The sequence below is a fragment of the Nothobranchius furzeri genome, chromosome 2 (genome assembly GCF_043380555.1).
Source record: "Nothobranchius furzeri strain GRZ-AD chromosome 2, NfurGRZ-RIMD1, whole genome shotgun sequence".
Taxonomy (NCBI): domain Eukaryota; kingdom Metazoa; phylum Chordata; class Actinopteri; order Cyprinodontiformes; family Nothobranchiidae; genus Nothobranchius; species Nothobranchius furzeri.
Window position 1 is genome coordinate 76,413,481 of NC_091742.1, and position 20,921 is coordinate 76,434,401.

General features: G+C 39.7%; 2 protein-coding genes across 3 annotated transcripts in view; one reads left to right on the plus strand and one right to left on the minus strand.

Moving 5' to 3' along the window:
- col4a5 (collagen, type IV, alpha 5 (Alport syndrome)) overlaps window positions 1-20,921 on the plus strand; it is a 73,840-nt gene that overhangs the window by 25,783 nt on the left and 27,136 nt on the right. For both annotated transcript variants that reach the window (XM_070547981.1, XM_070547982.1), the window contains exons 2-15: window positions 6,922-6,978; window positions 13,482-13,571; window positions 15,316-15,360; window positions 15,698-15,742; window positions 15,838-15,900; window positions 16,013-16,066; window positions 17,649-17,675; window positions 18,508-18,588; window positions 19,049-19,111; window positions 19,201-19,236; window positions 19,334-19,375; window positions 19,447-19,542; window positions 20,565-20,618; window positions 20,715-20,771. In XM_070547981.1, coding sequence (XP_070404082.1) covers window positions 6,922-6,978; window positions 13,482-13,571; window positions 15,316-15,360; window positions 15,698-15,742; window positions 15,838-15,900; window positions 16,013-16,066; window positions 17,649-17,675; window positions 18,508-18,588; window positions 19,049-19,111; window positions 19,201-19,236; window positions 19,334-19,375; window positions 19,447-19,542; window positions 20,565-20,618; window positions 20,715-20,771 — 810 coding nt within the window. The remainder of the gene's footprint in view (window positions 1-6,921; window positions 6,979-13,481; window positions 13,572-15,315; window positions 15,361-15,697; window positions 15,743-15,837; window positions 15,901-16,012; window positions 16,067-17,648; window positions 17,676-18,507; window positions 18,589-19,048; window positions 19,112-19,200; window positions 19,237-19,333; window positions 19,376-19,446; window positions 19,543-20,564; window positions 20,619-20,714; window positions 20,772-20,921) is intronic.
- Window positions 294-4,779, minus strand: LOC129167788 (sterile alpha motif domain-containing protein 3-like). The gene is made up of 9 exons (XM_054752047.2): window positions 4,661-4,779; window positions 3,496-3,691; window positions 3,247-3,408; window positions 2,681-2,768; window positions 2,426-2,590; window positions 1,935-2,141; window positions 1,327-1,495; window positions 1,086-1,165; window positions 294-590 (listed from the first exon to the last, which is right to left on the minus strand). The coding sequence occupies exons 1-9, from the start codon at window positions 4,752-4,754 to the stop codon at window positions 294-296; spliced, it is 1,458 nt and encodes a 485-aa protein (XP_054608022.2). The 5' UTR covers window positions 4,755-4,779.

A 20,921-nucleotide genomic window follows, 5' to 3' on the forward strand; every position in this document is an offset into this window, starting at 1 on the left:
TGTGTGTGTCTCGTCCGAACTGTGTGTGTGTGTGTCTTCAACCTCTTTGTGTGCATGGTTTTCAAATCCATCTTTAACTACCTCAAGGCTATTCAAAACAGAGGGTTTGTGTTTGCGATACACATGGCGTCGAAAAGAGTGATACTTGCAAAAAGCTGCCTGGCAGTCATTTATTCCACAAGTGATGCTGAAATGAGCCTCATGTGCGTGTACTAACCCAACATGTGTAATCAACTTCCTCAGAGTAAATGCCCTTTTTGAACATTTTGAACATTTGTAGAGTGGGGGCATTTTTAATAGAGTTGGTTAAGTACCCTGGTGACACTTACTGGAAGGGGTTTGTCTCCCTGGTCTCCTATGTTGACAATGCAGTTCTGAAGAAAGACAAGTGTTTTCTTGAAGTATGCAGGGTAGGTCATGTTGAACACGAAGAAGCTGGAGAATGCTGAGATGTAGGCCTCATCCAGCGAGCGGCACGAGCAAACATCCACTCCTTCAACTGTCACAACACCGCGACACTGTCTTGAGAGGGCAGCTGTCCAATTCTTATCCTTCATTCGAATGGTTGGGTATGGACTCGTGGGAGTATTCTGCAGAAGAGGAAGAAAAACATTAGTATACAGTATGTTTGAGCAATATGTGCCAAGTGGATTTTCAACAGATTCCTCAAATTACATTCTTTTTTTGCTGCAAAACAAAACTGTCTATTCTGATAACCTGTAAACATGGCCCCTACTCCAAACAAACTTCTTGACCAATGACTGTTGTGGTAGTGTTTGATAACCTGCTAAAGTTTGACATAATATTCAGGGGCAAAAGCAATCACCCCTGACAGTGACAGTGCCTGTGAAGAAGAATTTCCCTAAGGGGACAATAAAAGTAGGTAGGCAGGTGGGCGGGCGAGCGGTCGGTCGGTGTAAACACCAGACAAAACCCAAGAGCACAGCAGCACTGTGGATTAACAGCAGTGTTTCCCCTACATTAGCTTAGCTGTGATGCTGAATCGCAGCTGAATTCAGCTCCATGCCAACAAAACACCGAGAATGAAACGTGGCCAAAGGCTATGCATGGCATCATGCATTTACCTCTCCAAGGATGATGAAATCTTCTATCTTCTCCTTGAAGATGGATGGCAAGAGGAGAAGTGCCCCCTTGAAGTCAATTCCTAGGTCATACAGATGCAAATGCACTTCATTAGATTCTGATAGCATGCAAATTCCCATTAACATGCTCTTGACATGGCACTATGGTACATCAATTATCTCTGGAAGAGACAGCAAATGAATTGTCACAAAATTTACTATTTGTATGAGGTCAAATTAGCACCTGTAATGTCTTCAGCCAGTGCATTCACTCTTGCCTCCATGTAGACCTTCTTCAGTGGCAAATCCTTGGTCATTTGAAGAACATTTTGAAGAACAGCTGTGAAGTTTTCGCTAAAGCGGCGACAGATGTTGTCTTGGCAAGGATGCATTAAATCAACCTCATCACACAACTGGAAATGAAAACAGCAGAATAGACAAAAGAATTACATTTTACATTGAGGATTTAAACTTTTGACATGTTTAACCCTCCCACTGTCCTAATGGGTGTGACCCCACGAGGAAAGTTGATCATTGAGCAGGATTGATGGTTTATCCCTTAGGTCCATGTGACAGGGGTGAGGAGTGAGCACCACCTCACCCCTGTCACATGGACCTCAAGGGATAAACCATCAATCCTGCTCAATGGCCAACTTTCCTCATGGGGTCACCCATAAAGACAGTGGGAGGGTTAAAGACACAGACTGGAGATAAATGTAAAGTGCTTTAACCCTTGAACAAACATTCTAAAGATAAAAAAAGATTGATTAATCTGTTAGTACAGAAAATAATAATCAGATTTAGAGACAAAAAATCATTAGCTTATTCCCCAATCATCTTAACAATCCTTACCCCTGTGGGTGTCCCCAGGAATGGATATCTCTTTAATAGGTCCACAGTACACATTCCTTCAGCTACCTCTCGACGTCTCCATGCAAAGGTTTTTGTCATGCGGTCTTTCACCAGTGCTGTGTCAGGATGTAGCTTCTTGTGCTGATCATTTAGTACCTTGATATGAGCATCAACGGAGGCTGCATCTTCCCCCACAAAGCACGAATCCTTTGTCAAAGCAGATATCAGTATTATCATAAGTAAAATCTGATAAGTTAATGTTACTCCAAATGTGGTAATTTGAACACCAAATGCTTTGAAAAAAAATGCAAAAATGTTGAATAGGAATTGCAAGTTGAGCTGACTTTTGTTAAATCAACTGTGAAGTTCCTTTTTCTATGTTAATGTTAAAATGTTTCTTTCAATTAATGTTTACTTTTAGCTTTACAGAGAACATATTAAGACTACATATGTTACCTTAGCTCTTAAAGGCTCAGGGTGTGAGGACTTACGAGAGAGGGCTTCAGTCTCTTCAGACAGGAGCTGCTGGATTCCTCTGTGGTCCGATGTTTCTGCGTGCGTCCAAACTTTTCTTTAACCCGGTTCACTTCTTCGTTGCTGATTAGGGGAGCCCGTTCTGCTTTGAACTTTCTCTTGAGTTGGCTATGCCAGGTGTCCTAGTTGTTTCAAATGTATATAAGAAGTTAATTATGCTTACCTTATATTAATATAATCTATAAAAGAAGCAAAAAAGGAGAGGTACTCACATAACCATTTCCGTGTACATCTCTTAAGAAAGGATACTTCACAATCAGGGCTTTGATGACCTGGATGTAGTCTGAGTGGGTTGGGTACCTGTTTCAAACATAAGAAAAACAACCCACAATACACTGATTACTCTTATCCTTTCCTGGGGGCTTTTCTGTTCTTCAATTCTTCTAATCATATTGTTATTACCATAAATAGTATGTTGGAGACCAATGTCAAATCAATGTAGCTAAAGTTGATTTTAATTTTTTTTAAATGGGCGTGGGCAAACAGCCACACCTCTCCCAAACTTCATTAATTGAATGCAGTCCTGAATTATTAAATTTACTCTTGAGCAAATTTGAAAATAAACACTTTGGATATCATAGTCCAGATAAGGTCTGGAGACACAGGATGTATGGTTTTACCACTATTGCCAGTTCACTAGAACCGTGTGTCACACCACACTCAAACGCTGGTCTCCAGATTGAGAGGCAGATGGGCTAACCATTTGTTCTCTGCCTCTCGTACAACAGCAATATTAATATTAAGAAATTAATATAATTATTCGGAAAGGAACCCTTACATTGTGTACTGTGACAGCATTTCATAAAGAGTCCCAATTATTTTGTTTCGGTACTTCTGTTCTTTCTGGACTGGTTCTTTGAGATCCAAGCGACTCTGGACATCTTGTGGGAATTTTGGAATGGAAATAACTGCAGGCAGTCTACGGCAAGAAGGTATAGAACTGCAATACAGTAGGAAAACAGCATTAACTAGCCATTTTACAAGCACTTAAATACATATGCAAATTTAGACATTTATCACAACCTACCTCTGGTTTGCTTGGGACACTGGACCTTCAGCGGTACCTTCAAATGGGTCGACCGGTTGTAAAGTGATGATGACTTCCTTGTAGCGATTTGTGAAGTCTCTGAACTTCAGCTGCTTTTTGAAAGACTTGTCAAAAAGATATGCAACCATGGTCTCAGTGAGTCCACAGTCTACCGTCTCTCCATCTACATCGTTATCTGAAATATAAAGTACAGTATGAAATAATTTTCAAATTTAGTTTTAAAGTGACATTATGGTCAATACATAATAATAATAATAATAATAATAATAATAATAACAACAACAACAATAAGCTATCATTGTGAATCTGTCTATATTCCTCAAAAGGAAGTCACAATAAATTATCTTGATTAATTGTTAATATAAATTAACTGGTAATATTGTGACCTGACCTGACTCGACTGCAACGATATTGTGACATTGTTTAATCACGTTGCAAGCCGGATACATTGCTGAAGTGAATTTTAAATCATCAATAAAATGTTGTAGTACACAACATTTTTTTATTTTGTGGGGAAATCCTTGCGCCGATTGCCTGTTGGCTGTAGGCATTATTCATTGCAACCAAAACAATAATCCGAGTTGTGGATAGAATAGATCCCTAGACTATCTTGTCTGTTTTTGCTGCCCACAATTTGCCTCCTTGATTTTGGTTTATTGATCCCTGATCAGCAGCTAGCTGGCATCACAGGTGTTTGCAGGCAGTGTCCCTGCACAGAGCTTACAGCTCTAATCATATTCGAAAATCTCACTAAGTAGGTGGGATGGTACAAATGTGTACCTTCCATTGTTTAAAATCCCTTTGAGCGGGAAACAAGTTGGATGTGATAAATTTGCTTAGAAAACGATTTTGTTAATAGCTATATTTACATACTAGCATGTTTTGAGAAATTATTGATTTTTTTTTACATTGTTGTACAGGGTTAGTCACTATTTATTGATAAAACACTCGAATACGGCGGGCAGACAGACATTGAACATTCCACCAACAGTCTAAATAGTCCACATTTGTACCTTTCTTTGTTTAAAACTTAGCTAACTGCTAGCTTTCACCCATGTGAAATGTAGCTCTTCGGACTTTTGCTAACTACTGTAAAATTACACGTTGTAATTTTTATAAAAACACAAAATCACACCCGACTTACCTCTAAATCTTTGCGCCTCGTCGTCTGACACATCAATGCCTTCTTCCATCAACTTTTTAAGGAGCTCCTCCGTTGATAACCCCCTGAGAGTCATTTTCTGCGTCAATGCTAGTCAGTGCGGGGTGGGGTGGGGGTGGGGGTGGGGGGGTGGGGGGGGGATAGGCGGAGCACTGGTTTTCAGCCTTTGGGATTAATGCGCGTTGCGAACTTGACACATGAAAATACAACTTTGTGGTATCAATGCGCAGTTGTTTAGAAACCGTTATGCTGTCTTGGCGAACTATATTTGTAATTTACAAAATGTAGTCACCGTAACATAAAAATCTGCTTGACATTTTAACTTCCAAAGAACCTCGGTTTAACCTGATGTTGCAAATAAAAAAAAAACCTCACAATTAATGAACAATTCTAGGATGTAGTAAAAGCAAAAAAGTAAATGGCTAAACATAACAGTAGAATGATTTCACATTTTTGAAGGCAACAACCAAGATGTAAAACATTAAAAATTATAGCTGGAACTTAATAAATTGGAAATGGACCAATTTCTTTTAACATCATTTGGTTGTGCCTGCATGCCATTGTGTGTGTATGTGTGTTTTTTTTTAAATATAATTTAACATAACTTACACAAAGGGAGGTTACAGATATTCTTTGTGTGGCAAGGTGGAGAAACAAGGGCCCGGGGGGGATTCGATCCCCAGACTCCCGGATGAGAGTCATACTCTCTAACCAGTCAGCCAAAGGGACATCTACTTGGCCAAGTAGCCAGGGCTCATGATCAATCGGGACACTGTGACAGGACGCTCACACTGTCACAATTGCATCATAGGATAATTTATGTACAGAGAGGACCAACAGATTTGATTATAACATGTAGCTTTTATGAGCACACTCACATCTCATATGAATTTTACAATTAACCAGGCCCATCTCGATTTTCCCATGCTGACCCATTACCACATTCTGCTACTGTCACTGCAGTACAGGTCAAAATGGTACAGATTTGTACTTTATTTCAAATTGAACCTTTAAAAGTACAATACTGGACTTTTAAAGACCAGTATTGTACTTTTAAGGGAACATTTTAAAAAAATGTACCTATAGGTACAAAAATGTCCTTCTCTCGTACCTCTATTTCTGAGAGTGTGGAATCGGCTTAGATTCAACATGATTGGTTCTGGAGGTGAAAAGTCTTTAGAAACCAGGAAACTGGGAGCTTAATGGTTCTTTGTAGATGATTCCTGAGCCTTTTCCTGGGATCTCTGGGATCTACTCAAGCCCCCCTCAGGATTCCGATGAGACCATGACTTTCCAGATGCTTGATGTTTCTTAAGCTGCATCTATCACCGCCTCCTCCGTAGCGGTTTGTCCCACACAGGGGTTCTGCTGTCTGATATATCTGTAGCAGTTCATCACTGGGAGGTATCTCACTGATGGGATAATGGTTCTGATGCCCACTAGATCTCTGGAGTTCAGTTTTGTGGTGTTGGACTTTGTGCAATGCCACATCAGTGGCCTCTATCTCCTCCTTTGGTCTTGTTATCATTCCATCTGATGCTTGCAAGGGCATGTGAATGACAATACATCCACATCGGGAGAAAAATAATACATTTATGAGTATTAGGATTAGTTTTGGTTCTATACAAACTTGTTTGGATGTGTTAAAACCTATTTTTGTGAATTTAAACCCTCAAAAGCCATCCAAAATTCCTGAACGATGCAGACACAAAAGAATGCCGGCTGCTGAGTCTATCTGTCCTTTCTCTGAGTCTTTCTCACAACCTGGCTGCCTGGCATGCATGCATCTGATGCCCGTCTGGCATCTGTTGTATCAACAGAGCATGGGAAAATTTAATCAGCAGCTGGGCACTCCCTCTACTCCTCTCAGCTCTTCTTTAACCCTACAGCGGTCTTCTCACTCCCCTGAAACGGCTAGCTTTTGGCAAAAACAGGTGATTTTTTTTTCTTGAGATTAGTCTGATGTTTGGGTCTCCTTGACCTTATTCTACAGTTATCAAATCAACCTGATGGGGAATCCTCATCTGTGGGAAAAATGTGATGAGTGGAGAAGAAGAAAAGCATCAGAGTGATGCTAGAGTGCCCTCTAGTGGTGGGATTGCAGCATGTGCAGAACCTCTTTGTTTTTCAAAGCATCTTAACAGATAGTAAAGGTCTTTCATTTTGTTGTGGTGGTATTTAAATGTACATCTAATCATACATATCTAGAGATTAAGGTTATTTTGTCTTCTGTTCCTCATCAGGCTTGTCATGGATGTGCGGGTTCCAAATGTGACTGCAGTGGAGTAAAAGGAGCCAAGGTATGTGTGTGCAATGTGGAACGTTAAAGTACTTTAGCGCAATAAAACTAATGTTTGCATCTATGTTTGTGCAGAACACTTTCTGATAATAACATCCCAGTTTTCCTGGTGAATTTGTGTTGCAGACATAAAAATAAACATAAGTAATTACTAAAACTTCAACTATACAACAGAACTCTGGTTCAGACACTACCAGACTACCCTTGTTTGACGGATTTAATGTGTTTTACACTTATTAACACATTTTATGATCATTATCTATTTATATGTTATTTATGAGAAGTTGAACTATTTGGTTACAGTGTAGATAATAAAGTCATCTACTGAAGAGCAGTGCTTTTTAACACTGAAAGATAGGATCATAAAAGAGAATGGTTGTGTTTGTGACATTATAAAAACGCATAACATACTTATTTTACTTTTAATAAAATGCTCCCAAACTTTTGAGCTCCATTGGCGGTGTCGGTACCAGATCTGCTCGGGGTCCTGCGCCTGCTGATGACGTCACATTCTGGCAAATCCACTCGGCTTTCACGCTTATGCTTTGGAAAGACATCAGCAGTTTTGTTGATAAATTCTTGTTTGTTAACACCTAAAGTTTTTTTTATAATTGTAATTTGTTAATAAAACACCACATTATCTTTGTTTTGTAAAGAATGTGAAACCGCATAAAACCAACTTCAGATTGCCAAAAACAACAGTTCTTTTATGTGAAGCTGTATCTGTTTTTATTAATGTGGAATTTTTCTGTATACAGGTCCTTCTCAAAAAATTTGCATATTGTGATGAAGTTAATTATTTTCTGTAATGTACTGATAAACATTAGACTTTCATAAATATTAGAATCATTACACACAACTGAAGTAGTTCAAGCCTTTTATTGTTTCTAATATTGATGATTGTGGCATACAGCTCATGAAAACCCAAAATTCCTATCTCATAAAAATAGCATATTCCATCTGACCAATTAAAGTGTTTTTAATACAAAAAAAGTCAACCTTCAAATAATTATGTTCAGTTATGCACTCAATACTTGGTCGGGAATCCTTCTGCAGAAATGACTGCTTCAGTGCGGCGTGGCATGGAGGCAATCAGCCTGTGGAACTGCTGAGGTGTTATGGAGGCCCAGGATGCTTCGATAGCAGCCTTAAGCTCATCCAGAGTGTTGGGTCTTGTGTCTCTCAACTTTCTCTTCACAATATCCCACAGATTCTCTATGGGGTTCAGGTCAGGAGAGTTGGCAGGCCAATTGAGCACAGTAATACCATGGTCAGTAAACCATTTACCAGTGGTTTTGGCACTGAGCAGGTGCCACGTCGTGCTGAAAAATGAAATCTTCATCTCCATAAAGCTTTTCAGCAGATGGAAGCATGAAGTGCTCCAAAATCTCCTGATAGCTAGCTGCATTGACCCTGCCCTTGATAAAACACTAATTAAAGAAATTAACATGCCCTATAGGTTAAAAAAATAATAATAATAAATAAATAAATAAATTGTAAGTCGCTTTGGGTAAAAGCGTCTGCTAAGCACATAAACATAAACATAAAACACAGTGGACCAGCACCAGCAGCTGACATGGCACCGCAGACCATCACTGACTGTACTTGACACTGGACTTCAGGCATTTTGGCATTTCCCTCTGCCCAGTCTTCCTCCAGACTCTGGCACCTTGATTTAGGAATGGCATGCAAAATTTGCTTTCATCCAAAAAAAGTACTTTGGACCACTGAGCAACAGTGGGTTTGCTGCTGATATCCCCCAGGACTCTGCCGGCTGCTGGTTGTGGCCCCTCGGGGCGATCCTCTGTGCCTCTTGAAGGGAACAGCGTCTTTTCTGGTTGCAGTCTCCCTGGGGTCCCTGCACTCTAGGGCAGCGCCTGGATCTCTGAGACTTGGAGCTCCTTCCATCTCCTACGCATCTTTGGGGGGCAGATCTGTGGCCCCTCACACTCTCTATTGGATGCACCTAGAGAAACCTTACATAAACAAGCGCAGGTACGCACACAGGTGCTCACATGGTGCTCTCATAAATATGGACTTGGGCACGTTCAACACATGTCTTGAGGCTGTGGTTGGCACTTAATGCACTGTGATTTTTCATTGTGTGATTGTTCAGTAAAACAATGTTGATTTAATATTTCCTCATCAGGTTGAAGCAGTGATAGCTTGCTCCTGTTGTATTGTTGTGTGTTAATAAAACAGTTAATTAGTTGATTCAGATGGTTACGTTAAAAGCTCGCTTAGAGAACCTTTTCATGACATGCTAATTTTTTGAGATAGGAATTTTGGGTTTTCATGAGCTGTATGATAAAATCATCAATATTAGAAACAATAAAAGGCTTGAACTACTTCAGTTGTGTGTAATGAATCTAATATATATATATATATATATATATATATATATATATATATAAGTCTAATGTTTATCAGTACATTACAGACAATAATGACCTTTATCACAACATGCTAATGTTTTTGAGAAGGACCTGTATATCCTTAGTTATGCAAATACATTCTTTCTTTCTTTCTTTCTTTCTTTCTTTCTTTCTTTCTTTCTTTCTTTCTTTCTTTCTTTCTTTCTTTCTTTCTTTCTTTCTTTCTTTCTTTCACAATATTGCTTGGTGGCTTTTCAATAAAGTTCATATATTTTATTTTGCCCTGTTTCATCAAAATCAAGAGTTTTTGAGGGTCACCGTTTATCAGTTGATATCTTTGGTTTTATTTAACATTTCCTTTGGAAATTCAAACACATTTTCTTCGAAAAGTGTTTATTTTGGACTACAGGACTACAATCGCAAAGACTACAACTGTAAATTTGTTCTAACCAATCAAAATCATCATTGTCAGCATGCTAAGGTGCTAACATAACTTTTACTAACGTGGTATAGTAACTTCCGTATGTCTTACATTCGGCCAATCATCTACTGTGACGTAATTAGCAGATGCAGTACCCCGAGCACATCTGGTACAGACATCGGCCTGACGTGATTGTTTAGGCGTTTTTCCCGGCAAAGACACAGCTGACCCTAAATGCCACTATGTGCTTCAAGGGCATAAAGCAGACATAGCAGGGAAGGTACAGCAGTTCTGAAAGCCAAACCTTCAAAAAATCATGGATTATCTTGATTTTTACATTTGTACATTTTGACGATTTTGGTAATCGACATAATTGCCTGATGTTGTCAGCAATAGAAAGCCTAAGTCTACTTCTGGACCATGGTACCTAACTGGCTGAAAAAAAGAACGAGTCTATGGAGGCATAAAAGTCATTTTCTAAACCAGTTTGATATGATACAATCCTCACCTATGGTCATGAGCTTTGGGTAATGACCGAAAGAACGAGATCGCGGATACAAGCGGCCGAAATGAGTTTCCTCCGTAGGGTGGCCGGGCTCAGCCTTAGAGATAGGGTGAGGAGCTCGGACATTCGGGAGGGACTCGGAGTAGAACCGCTGCTCCTCCGGATCGAAAGGAGCCAGTTGAGGTGGTTTGGGCATCTGGTCAGGATGCCTCCTGGACGCCTCTCCGGGGAGGTGTTTCGGGCATGTCCTGCCGGCAGAAGGCCCCCGGGTCGACCCAGGACACGTTGGAGAGGTTACATCTCCAATCTGGTCCGGGAACGCCTTGGGGTCCTGCCGGAGGAGCTGGTGGACAAGGCCGGGGAGAGGACGGCCTGGAGCTCCCTAATTGGGATGCTGCCCCCGCGACCCGGACCCGGATAAGCGGAGGAAGACGAAGACGAAGTTTGATATGTCCCATAGATTTAATATATGATGTTTGTGAATTTTAAAGATGTGTTCTGATGCCAAGGGAGCGCTTATTTTCGAACAGCAACTAAAGTTAGTTTAGGTATTGAATGAAAAGACATAACACACTACGAATGTTGGTCTCATCAAATTGAGGTAAACAAATTAGACACTTAGCTGGAGAGGAGAAATGGCTGTGAGTTTAGCGAGCTTTTAATCCCATATTAAATGTGGAGAAAAGCACCATAAATCTGACCATGTGGTAAATAGCAGCTACGCGGTGGAAGAATAGATTCTTTGGTGACGCCATATTTGTACTCAAAACAAACATAGTTATTTAACATTTAAATTCAAGTACAACACATGTGTGAGAATAAGGCAAAGATGATTAGAAAATAGATCTTATTGCTCCATTCACTTCCATTCATTTTTTCTTTTTGCCAAGAACCCACGAGCCGGCCAGAAGGGGAGACGATACGATACATTGTCATACTAAAAACCAGAAGATTTTATCACCTTTTAAGACTGAATTTGTTTGGAAAACTCAGGCCGATTCAAAAGGCGATTCCCACCGCTGCTATTTTGGCCGTGTCACATGTCTCGTTACGCCCAGACAGTCCAAAATTGGGAAAAGAGGTGGAGCTGAGAACAGGGCTGTGAGAGAGGGAGCAAATGATTGACAGCCATAAACTCTGAACATATGTAGCTCTGAACTAACACGGAGCTAAATGTTGAATGTTAAAATACAAGCACAGCCTCAGACTGCTGCGATCAGAGCCAGGCACCTGGGCTGCATACATGAGCTCATGCTCCACTCCTCCGCCACCATTGGAGATCAGCGAGAGATTAGCTACATGCTAACCCAAAGCTACATGGTGCTTGGAGCCAACTAGGTTAGCTACAAGCTACCAAAGCTAATAGAGGTTTTGGGCACTTTTTGCGAGAAAAACGTGGGTGAGTGATGCCAAAGTGAAGCAGCATCAGCTCAAAGAGCTGCAGTATTTCTGTAGTGTACCTCAGAGAACTCCACAGGTGACCAGCACGACTACAGTCCTGCATGGAAGCCAGGCAGCTGCGCGGCTCTGCTGGTCCGAGGGACAGGAGCAGATGGTCGCCTGCGTCCAGTAACTGTTTCCGGCTGGGAGACAGGAAAAGCCGAGCACCTGCATTATTGGACTGCCTCTGGGAGGATGGAGCAGCAGATTCGTAGATCTCTGAGCGCAGGTCCACTGCTGTTAAAGGGAGAGACAGTACCAAAACTCGACAAACTTTGCTTCTGCGGTGGTGATCTTGTAGATCTTTGAGCACAGTGGACTACCAAAGTGTTTCCCCCATTCACCCAGCAAGATAAAGTACAGAAATATAATTTTACTTACTGATAAAAAGAAGCAGAGACTTCTTGGATGATCTCTTACCAAATAATACCTTAATAAACATCCAAACTTGATCACACAGAGGACACAGCTAAAGTTCTGAGAGTGGAAATGGCCGGACATCAATTAACGTGAGTCCCAGGCTGAGGCCTTACCCGGAGCTAGCTGCTAGTTCTGGCTCTGACGCTCCTGCTACCTGGCAATCTAATCTAATCATTAATAATATCTAGCATTTAATTATGCCTAAACGGAAGAGTAAAAAAAAAAAAGATCTCCCCTCAGAGTTGTCATGAAAGTAAACTAGATCTATTAAACCTAAGATGGTTTATGAACCAGGCTGTAAACATGTTTATTTCTGCTGTGAAATTGGTATTTTTAACATGGGAGTCAATGAGGATTTGCTCACTTTTGCTGCCAGCCCCTAGTGGATGAGGATGGAACCGCAATTTTTGTCACTTTCGTGTTGGCTTCACAATTTTCAATAAATGACTCCCCCTTGGTTATCGTTTAAAAAGGGAATGCACATCTTTTAAATACAAATACAGTATTGTTAAACAAAATATTGCGATATTTCTGTGTATCAATATAATTGTACATTAAATGGGGAAAGAAATGTTGTCAATTAATGGCTGAAAACATCATAACAAATCCACCAACTGCCATTTAAATCAGAGAAACAGAAATCAGCACGTTTTTTTTAATGTCTCTCTTGCTAAAAAAATATATTTTTTAACTATTAGAATAAAATATGCATGTTATTTAAAAAGTTACGTTAAGCATTGTACGCAATATAAATACCGTAATTACCCGAATATAGGACGTTTTTTTTTTATTAACAATTATGCAAAAAGGGGGGTCATCTTACAATTGGGGTCGTCCTATATTCGGGTAAATACGGTAAATAAGGCCTCATATTCCTGACAGTGTGCTGTGTCCAGTTAACTGAAAATATTAACGTACATTGTTGATAGAATTTATTCTCAAAGTTGTTGTGGGATTCAAATAACTAATTACATTCCTTCTTTTGGTCAAATTCACAGACCCAGCAGACTGAATTTGTTTCCTTCTATGGAAGCGCAGACTGATGTCAAAACTAAGTTGAATCGCACTATGTCATTCTACAAACAGTGCATTTTTACAACTTTTTATTTTATTTTTTAACACGATATTTTAGGTTTTTACAGGATCATTTTCAAGTTGCAATACGTTTTGACATTATTGCACTATATAACAAAAGTTATAGTCTAACATTCAAATGTAATTTTTGTTTTGTAATGTTATATATTATAATCAGATCTGATTCGTTGTGAAACTCTTAAATAGAAGCAACATTAATTTGATCCCAGCTGTGATTTCTCATCCAATTACCCTGTGTCTGCTTACAGGGTGAGAGGGGTCTACCGGGTCTCACCGGCCAGCCGGGTGTCCCAGGGTTCCCCGGACCTGAAGGACCTATCGGACCCAGAGGAGAGAAGGTGGGTTCCGTTTGATGCTTAAAGGTGAAAGAAGTCCCGAAAGTTTAGTAAAGCTGCGTTTAAGAAGGACTGATCTTGGTTTAGTTAGAATCACTGGTTGTGTTAAATTTGTGTTTAATTACGTCTATCACTTATACGGTAAATCGTTTTTGGGTTTGTCTACAGCCAATACCAACATTTACATACAAAATTATTTTGTCATTAATGTTTGACTAATAAATTCTTTCAATTTCATAAAAATGTAACATAATGGTAGAACTATTGTCACAAATTTGCATACAACTTTAAAATTATTTCATTTTAATGTGTAATGCTACAACAATAACTCTATAGGCAAGGCAAGGCAGCTTTATTTTTATAGCACATTTCATACACAGAGGCAATTCAATGTGCTTTCCATTAGCAAAAGTAGCAAGAACATTAAAATCTATGTGACGACACAGTTAAAACATACACAAATTAAATTTAGATTTATGAAATAAAATAGAAAGACAAAGTTAAAGGGTGAGTTAAAGGGTAAGAAGCATTCATTCAAAGGCAGATAAATACATGAAGGTTTTCAATTTTGATTTAAAAGTTACCAAAATTGGCAAATAGTTGATGTCATGAGGGAGCTGATTCCATATGTGAGCAGCATAGTAGCTAAAAGCAGCTTCACCCTGTTTGGTTCTGACCCGAGGTTCTACCAGCTGACCGCTTCCCAAGGATCTCAGAGCTCTGCTGGGCGTATATACCTGAAGGACATCTGACATGTATTCTGGTCCCATACCACTGAGTGATTTATAAACTAGCAGAAGTACTTTGAAATTGATTCTGTAGTTTACTGGTAACCAGTGTAGAGATTTAAGAACAGGAGTGATATGCTCGGTTCTCTTGGTTCTTGTTAAGACTCTAGCAGCAGCATTCAGAGTAAGCTGCAGTTGTTCACAGCTTTTTTGGGAAGACCAGACAAAAGACCATTGCAGTAGTCCAGCTTGCTGTTGATGAACACATGAATGAGTTTCTCTAGGTCTTGTCTGGACATGAGACCCCTGAGTCATGCTATTTGCTGAAGATGATACACCGCTGATCTAGTTATAGCCTTCATGTAACCAGAGAAGCTCAGGTCTGAATCAGTTATGACACCAAGATTTCTAACTTGGGTTTTTGTCTCATATTAGGAATAAATAATTAAAATTGACCATTTGGCACCAGTAGCTCCTCCACCAGAGGGCAGTAGACATGCATTGGACTATGTACGGCTTGTTTATAATGAATGTACTAATCCTAATACTCCTGAGCACCAGAAGGGATTTGATGTGAATCTGACACAAAAATCTCTTAAGAGGTTAAATAAAGTCCAGGTGCAGAACTGACCTGCCTGCAGTTCTGACTTGTGTTTGTTTGAAAACAGTTCATTCAAGAAATATTACCACAAGTTGGAAAAATATCCCATATTTTATTTTTGAAATAAAAATGATGCACTTCAGAAATATTAGTTCAATCATTCAACATTTCTTTACCATTTCAAATTAATATCAATATAATAATCAATACACTGCATTATCATTCACTTCTAAATTGTGTTGCTGTTTTCTTTTATAAAATAGTTAATTTTATGCTTGGACAATTTTTTGGGTTATGTTTATAATAATGTAAAATATAAGTGAAATTATTTTTATTATTTGATTAAATAACACCAATTCTTCCACAACAACATACCCAATTATTGTTGCTTTCTGCTTTTGTGTCTTTTGCCTCATAGGGAAGTGATGGACCTCTTGGACCGGGGGGTCCAAAAGGAATACGAGTGAGTAATTCAGTTAGTCTTTCAAGTGAAATTTAGTCCAAATTAAACTAAACTAGAAGACTAGACGATATTGAAATGTTTACTTTCAGTTATGGAAATATAATTTTTATTGTAAATTCAAAATATTTAAAGATAAACATAGATAATTGCATTTTATTTATTAAGGTTGAATTTTCCCACGCACTTTACCGCTTTGTAGTTGTAATACCACCTAGTGGCCAGCAGAGGTCTTTATTTCCTTCTCTTTCTAGCAATTATAAAGAAACAAACTGTGCTGGATCCCCCACTCCCTATTCTTTAGATGAACCCACTTATTTTCTATATTTTCTTCCAACAGGGTCCTCCAGGAATGCCAGGATTCCCAGGACTACCAGGACAACCTGTGAGTTTATAAGAAAAATCTGAAACGATTCATAGGCTGCTGATTTCCTGTCAAACTAGCCAATGTGATTAAACTTCCTGTCTACTTCTCTTCAGGGTCTCCCAGGACAAGACGGGCCTCCGGGCCCAAGAGGAGTGCCGGGTTGTAACGGGACAAAGGTAGCCAATACCATGTCTGTCAAAGAGTACTAAGAAAAAGATGATGTAATAAAATATGTCTGACGAATTGATGAATGTTTGTTACCATTATCTTGCATAATTTCATCTCCAGGGTGAAAGAGGATTCCCAGGAAATCCAGGAATTCCAGGACAGCAAGGATTGTTGGTGAGTAAGAGTTCATTCAGAAGCCTTTGAGCTGGCCCTAGATCTTTGCTCGTGGACGAATCACAAGAAACTCTTTGGGCTTGACTCAGTTGTTCAATGAGACAACGAGGAACATCAAGCTGTGTCAGAGCTTTCTGTACGGCGCTGCTTCTACAAACATCTGCCTTCAGAATCATTTTCTTCTTTTATTTTAGAATCTGAATATAACAAGGAGCTAACACCACTGTTTGATTTTAATAGCTGTTGGATATTTAGGCCCGCTCCCCCATCAGGAACCTATCCCAGGGTAGGTTCCTGGGGCCATTCCCGATCTGTTCCCACTACAGGTACCAGGGCCAAAGCGGGTTATAGAGGTACATACTGTATTTAACCCAGAAAAAACCCTGGTTGGAGGTCATATTGAAATTTTCTTCTGGGTGATGGAGACTTGCTTAGCACTTCTGGTTGGTTAATATAACCATCCATCCATTTTCTTTACCCGCTTGTTCATATGGGTCGAGGGGGGCTGGTGGCTATCTCCAGCTAAAGGTTGGTTTAGTATCTACAGCATTTTCAACGACCAGTCGTATGGGAACGTGTGCAGGAAGGAACTGAGACAGCTGTCCAAGCTACCCTTAGGTCAGATCTGAAGCCTAGTTTCTTCTTCTCTGCCTGCAGACACGCAGTGCCATCATCTGTTCATTCAAGGGCTCTCCGACAGACACGCAAGGACAGACGGAGAGGAGCCCAATTTTTTAACAATCCGTCAAACGCAGTGGCGAGCACCTGTCTGTGATTGGTCAGTCAACCACAGTGGTGGGCGCTGTCTCCATTGATCCCACTTTAATGAGATCAAGCAATTCAGCTCAATGAAAACTGGCTCTCAGTCAGCCATTGCTCCCTGAGTTTGATTGGCGTTTACAAGCTTCGTTTAACAAAGTAGGAACAATGACAAATTCCAATATCAACATAATAATCTAAACTTTCTACTTCTTGTTGAAGTAAATAAACTGTCTTTGATCAAAGACATCACTGCAGCAGTAGGCAGACCGGCCAGAAAAGGTCTACGCCCTCTTCTGTCCTGAATTCATCATCACTGAGATACAAACGATGACGTCTCCATCATTAATTATGTGTGTGAGCTTGCCGACAGAGCAGTATAATCTAGGCTTAGGTGGGACAGAGCTGCACGATGTTGCGTTTAAGCAGAGACATCGCAATGCGCTACGTGTGACTGTCTAGATGCGTGCAAAAAAATTGCAAGATGCAACACAGCGATGAGTTAAGTCAGCCAGATGGCAGGAACTTAAAGTACTAAGTCATCTGTTGAAATGTTTTTTAATGTCACAGGTTTAGAAAATATCACATAAAAATGAAAATATCGCAATGGGATTTGTTTACTATACATACATATATATGGACACACAACAAGGGAGGTGTTGGTGTTCCAGGGTCAGAAGGTTCTGGGTCACAATGCTGAGCTCTCACTTTGTGATGTGAACTTGTCCTTATGGATTTATGTGGAAAGCCATGATTCAGCCAGATCTCATATCTCTTTTCTTCAGTTCTGCCAATGTAAGTTTGTCTTTATCCTCTTTTGTAGGGTCCACCTGGTCTTCCAGGACCAAAGGTAAGTGTAAAACATAACCTTCAGGAACCACTTCAGCTTTTGAAAATGAGATTATCTGAAACTAAACATTATTCTGGTCCCATTTGGGATCCTAAATTGTTACAGTGAGTTATTTTTCTTGGCTTTACGGGCTCATTTTGTTGCTTTTAACTTTATTTACCTATTAGAATACAATCAGAGATATTGTTGCTCCCGTATCTAATTTCCCAGTAAAGCTGTCATCCTGTGGAGAAATGAGAAGGGGAGGTATAGTAAGTTTTAAATAAAATCACCAATGAAGCAACAATAATTGTGACTAATCAAATATTTCACAACAAATAGATTTGATGAAGCAAATTAAAAAAAAAACAAATAAGGTATTGTTGCAGAAATATAAAAAAAACGATACATTAGTTTGTTAATTATTTATTAAGATGTTTTAGAACATTTTAAATATGATTATTAACATTTCATGGAAAGTCCCAGATTTATTAAATATGTTTAGTAGGTCATTTTGTTTAATACAATTTAGGTTATTTTATAAAATTGCAATAATATAAAAGCACCAAAATAATAATTTAAATATTTGTAATTATTAATTTAATCCATGTTTAATGAGTTTCTCGTGACATTTTTTTAATGGAAGCTGTTCTTAAAAGTTGATTTTTATGGAATTTTTTATGATATTCTGCATTTTGTGTTTTTTGCCACCAGATGGGGGTGTTTTCCCAAAGTTTACAAAAAGCCATAGCACTCTTACAGAAATTGAAAGTATAATCTCAGATGATCACATGTGCAGCATTAAAATAATGCTTGTGCACGACTGTGACTGAATTGGTTTTCCCCTCCTCAGGGTGACCCAGGTGATGTGATTTCCACCAATCGTTTTGGAGAGAAAGGAGCGGTAGGGTTACCTGGATTACCGGGGTCACCGGTAAGTAAAAATATTCTATTTTTCTCATTTATGATTATTTCAAAGTTTCATTTCTAAGGACAGTCAGAGCTGTGAGAATAAATCCTATTGATGGTTTATATCATTTCCCACCTTCAACAAAAGGAGAGAGAGAGAGAGAGAGAGAGAGAGAGAGAGAGAGAGAGAGAGAGAGAGAGAGAGAGAGAGAGAGAGAGAGAGAGAGAGAGAGAGAGAGAGAGAGAGAGAGAGAGAGAGAGAGAGAGAGAGAGAGAGAGAGAGAGAGAGAGAGAGAGAGAGAGAGAGTTGGACTTGAATAAACTGATCACTCACTACCGTTTAAGAGCTTGGACCTTCTCACAGATTCTTGTATGAGAAGCAATACATCAATTCAAAACAACTGAACTGACTCCAAATCGAGCACATGGACATAACGAGCACCCCCACATGAGTAAGAATTACATTGAAGGTGTTTATCTAACAGGGTCGTCCTGGACCTTCAGGTTTACAAGGACCGATCGGCCCTCCAGGCCCCCCAGGCTTCACGGTAAATAAAAGGCTGCTACAGAACAATAATATCACATGTTAACAACATCAGACTGATTCACGCTGAACTATTTGGCTGTGGTTTTGCAGGGTCGTCCAGGTCCTCCCGGACCACCTGGGCCTAAGGTAAAATAGCTTCTAATGAAACCTGATTTAATAAAAGAGTTGTGTTTAACGTATGACATGTTGTTTATTGTGACCACACGTCTACTTACCTCAACAGGGAAACATGGGGTTGAAATTTGAAGGACCCAAAGGAGAGAAGGTGCCACATGAGTTATAAAAAGACTCCTTTTCGCCACAAACGTTTCCTAAACCCTTTTATGTCTTTCCCAGGGAGAGCCAGGCTTACAAGGACCTCCTGGTCCTCCAGGTGGTTCTGGATCAGAACAAAAGAAACCACAAGAGACAGAGATTCAAAGAGGGGAAAAGGTAATGTTATATTACTGCAGTAGTAGTAGTAAGTCAGGACTTGTTTCTAAGGGGGGGAACGTGATTGGCAGCAGTTGGTTTCATTCCACTTGTATTTAGCTACGACCTGAAAGAAACTGGGACTGCATAATAGATCAGAATGTGTTCTATGGTAACTGTGATGTAGTAATTAAACCACCAAATAAATAAATACAGGGTTGATCAGATGGACCCCCACATCAGCGGTAGATAGTTTTTTTTCCAAGCTTCACATTAAAAATGCTTCACAACTCCACATGTCCAGAATGCTGCCGCGCGTCTTTTAACTGGTACTCGCACACACGACCATATCTCACAGTTCCTATCAGCCCTTCGCTGGCTCCGTCAGGTACCCAAATTATATTATTTGTTTTTAAATGCCAAAATAGCCTTTTTCTGCACACCTGTTGGAGTTTCTGACTTTGCGTGTGCCTGTGCGGTCTCTTCGATCAGCTGAGCGTGGGCTGGTCGTGGTTCCCCAGACGAAACGCAAACGCAGAGGAGAAAGAACCTTTTTGGTAGAACAAGCTGCCTACAAATATAAAGCAGGCTGTCTCTTACTGTGTTTAACTCGCACCTGAAGACTCACCTTTGTTCTCTGGCCTTTGACTGAAGCGGTTGGTTTTTACTGTGACTTTTATAATGTTGCCACTCTATTATTGCTTTCTTTTGTACAGGTTTTTATTGTACAACACTTTGTTACACGTCGTTGTTTTTTATTAGTGCTTTATCAATAAATTGGATTGGGACACAACCAAGTAAAATAGGATAATCAATCCACTGCAGCCACATGGTGGCAGCAGAGAGCAGCATCTATAAACATATCAAGGCAGCTGTTAGACAGGATATCAGTGCGTTTACAACACAACTGTTAATTAACAACATTTGAAGTATTTTGAGCAGAGAAGTGTTTTGTCGATAGAGTAAGATTAGTCAGTTTGGAAACAATAAAATATTTTAAACAAATGACAGTTTATTACAAGCTATTGTTTCCCTTTTTGAAGGGTAACACGGGACCACCTGGTCCTCCAGGTGACCCCGGATTTCCAGGTCCACCTGTAAGTACTTGAAGAAGCCCAATAACAACAACAATAATTATTATTATTATTTGTAATAAAACCGTATAGCTTACCTTGGTAACCTTGTGATTGCAGGGTCCTTATAATGGACAGAAGGGAGAGAAGGGAGAACCAGGAGAGCAAGGCAAGCGAGTAAGTACCTTTTCAGTCAACTATGACCTTTGCCTAAACTGCTGACATGCGATTGGCTGATTATTGGTTATTTGTGTTTCCAAACAACTAAACATGTATATGTAACAATAGACTGAACACAAAGGGTTGCTTGACCTAAAAAAATCTGAT

What these genes read in the sequence shown, in the direction of transcription:
- LOC129167788 (XM_054752047.2), bottom strand. Translation starts at nt 4,754, where the DNA reads ATGACTCTCAGGGGGTTATCAACGGAGGAGCTCCTTAAAAAGTTGATG. An exon ending in CGAGGCGCAAAGATTTAGAG is followed by an intron (nt 3,692 to 4,660) that starts GTAAGTCGGGTG and finishes TTTATATTTCAG; the next exon opens with ATAACGATGTAGATGGAGAG. An exon ending in AGAGACTGAAGCCCTCTCTC is followed by an intron (nt 2,142 to 2,425) that starts GTAAGTCCTCAC and finishes GCTTTGACAAAG; the next exon opens with GATTCGTGCTTTGTGGGGGA.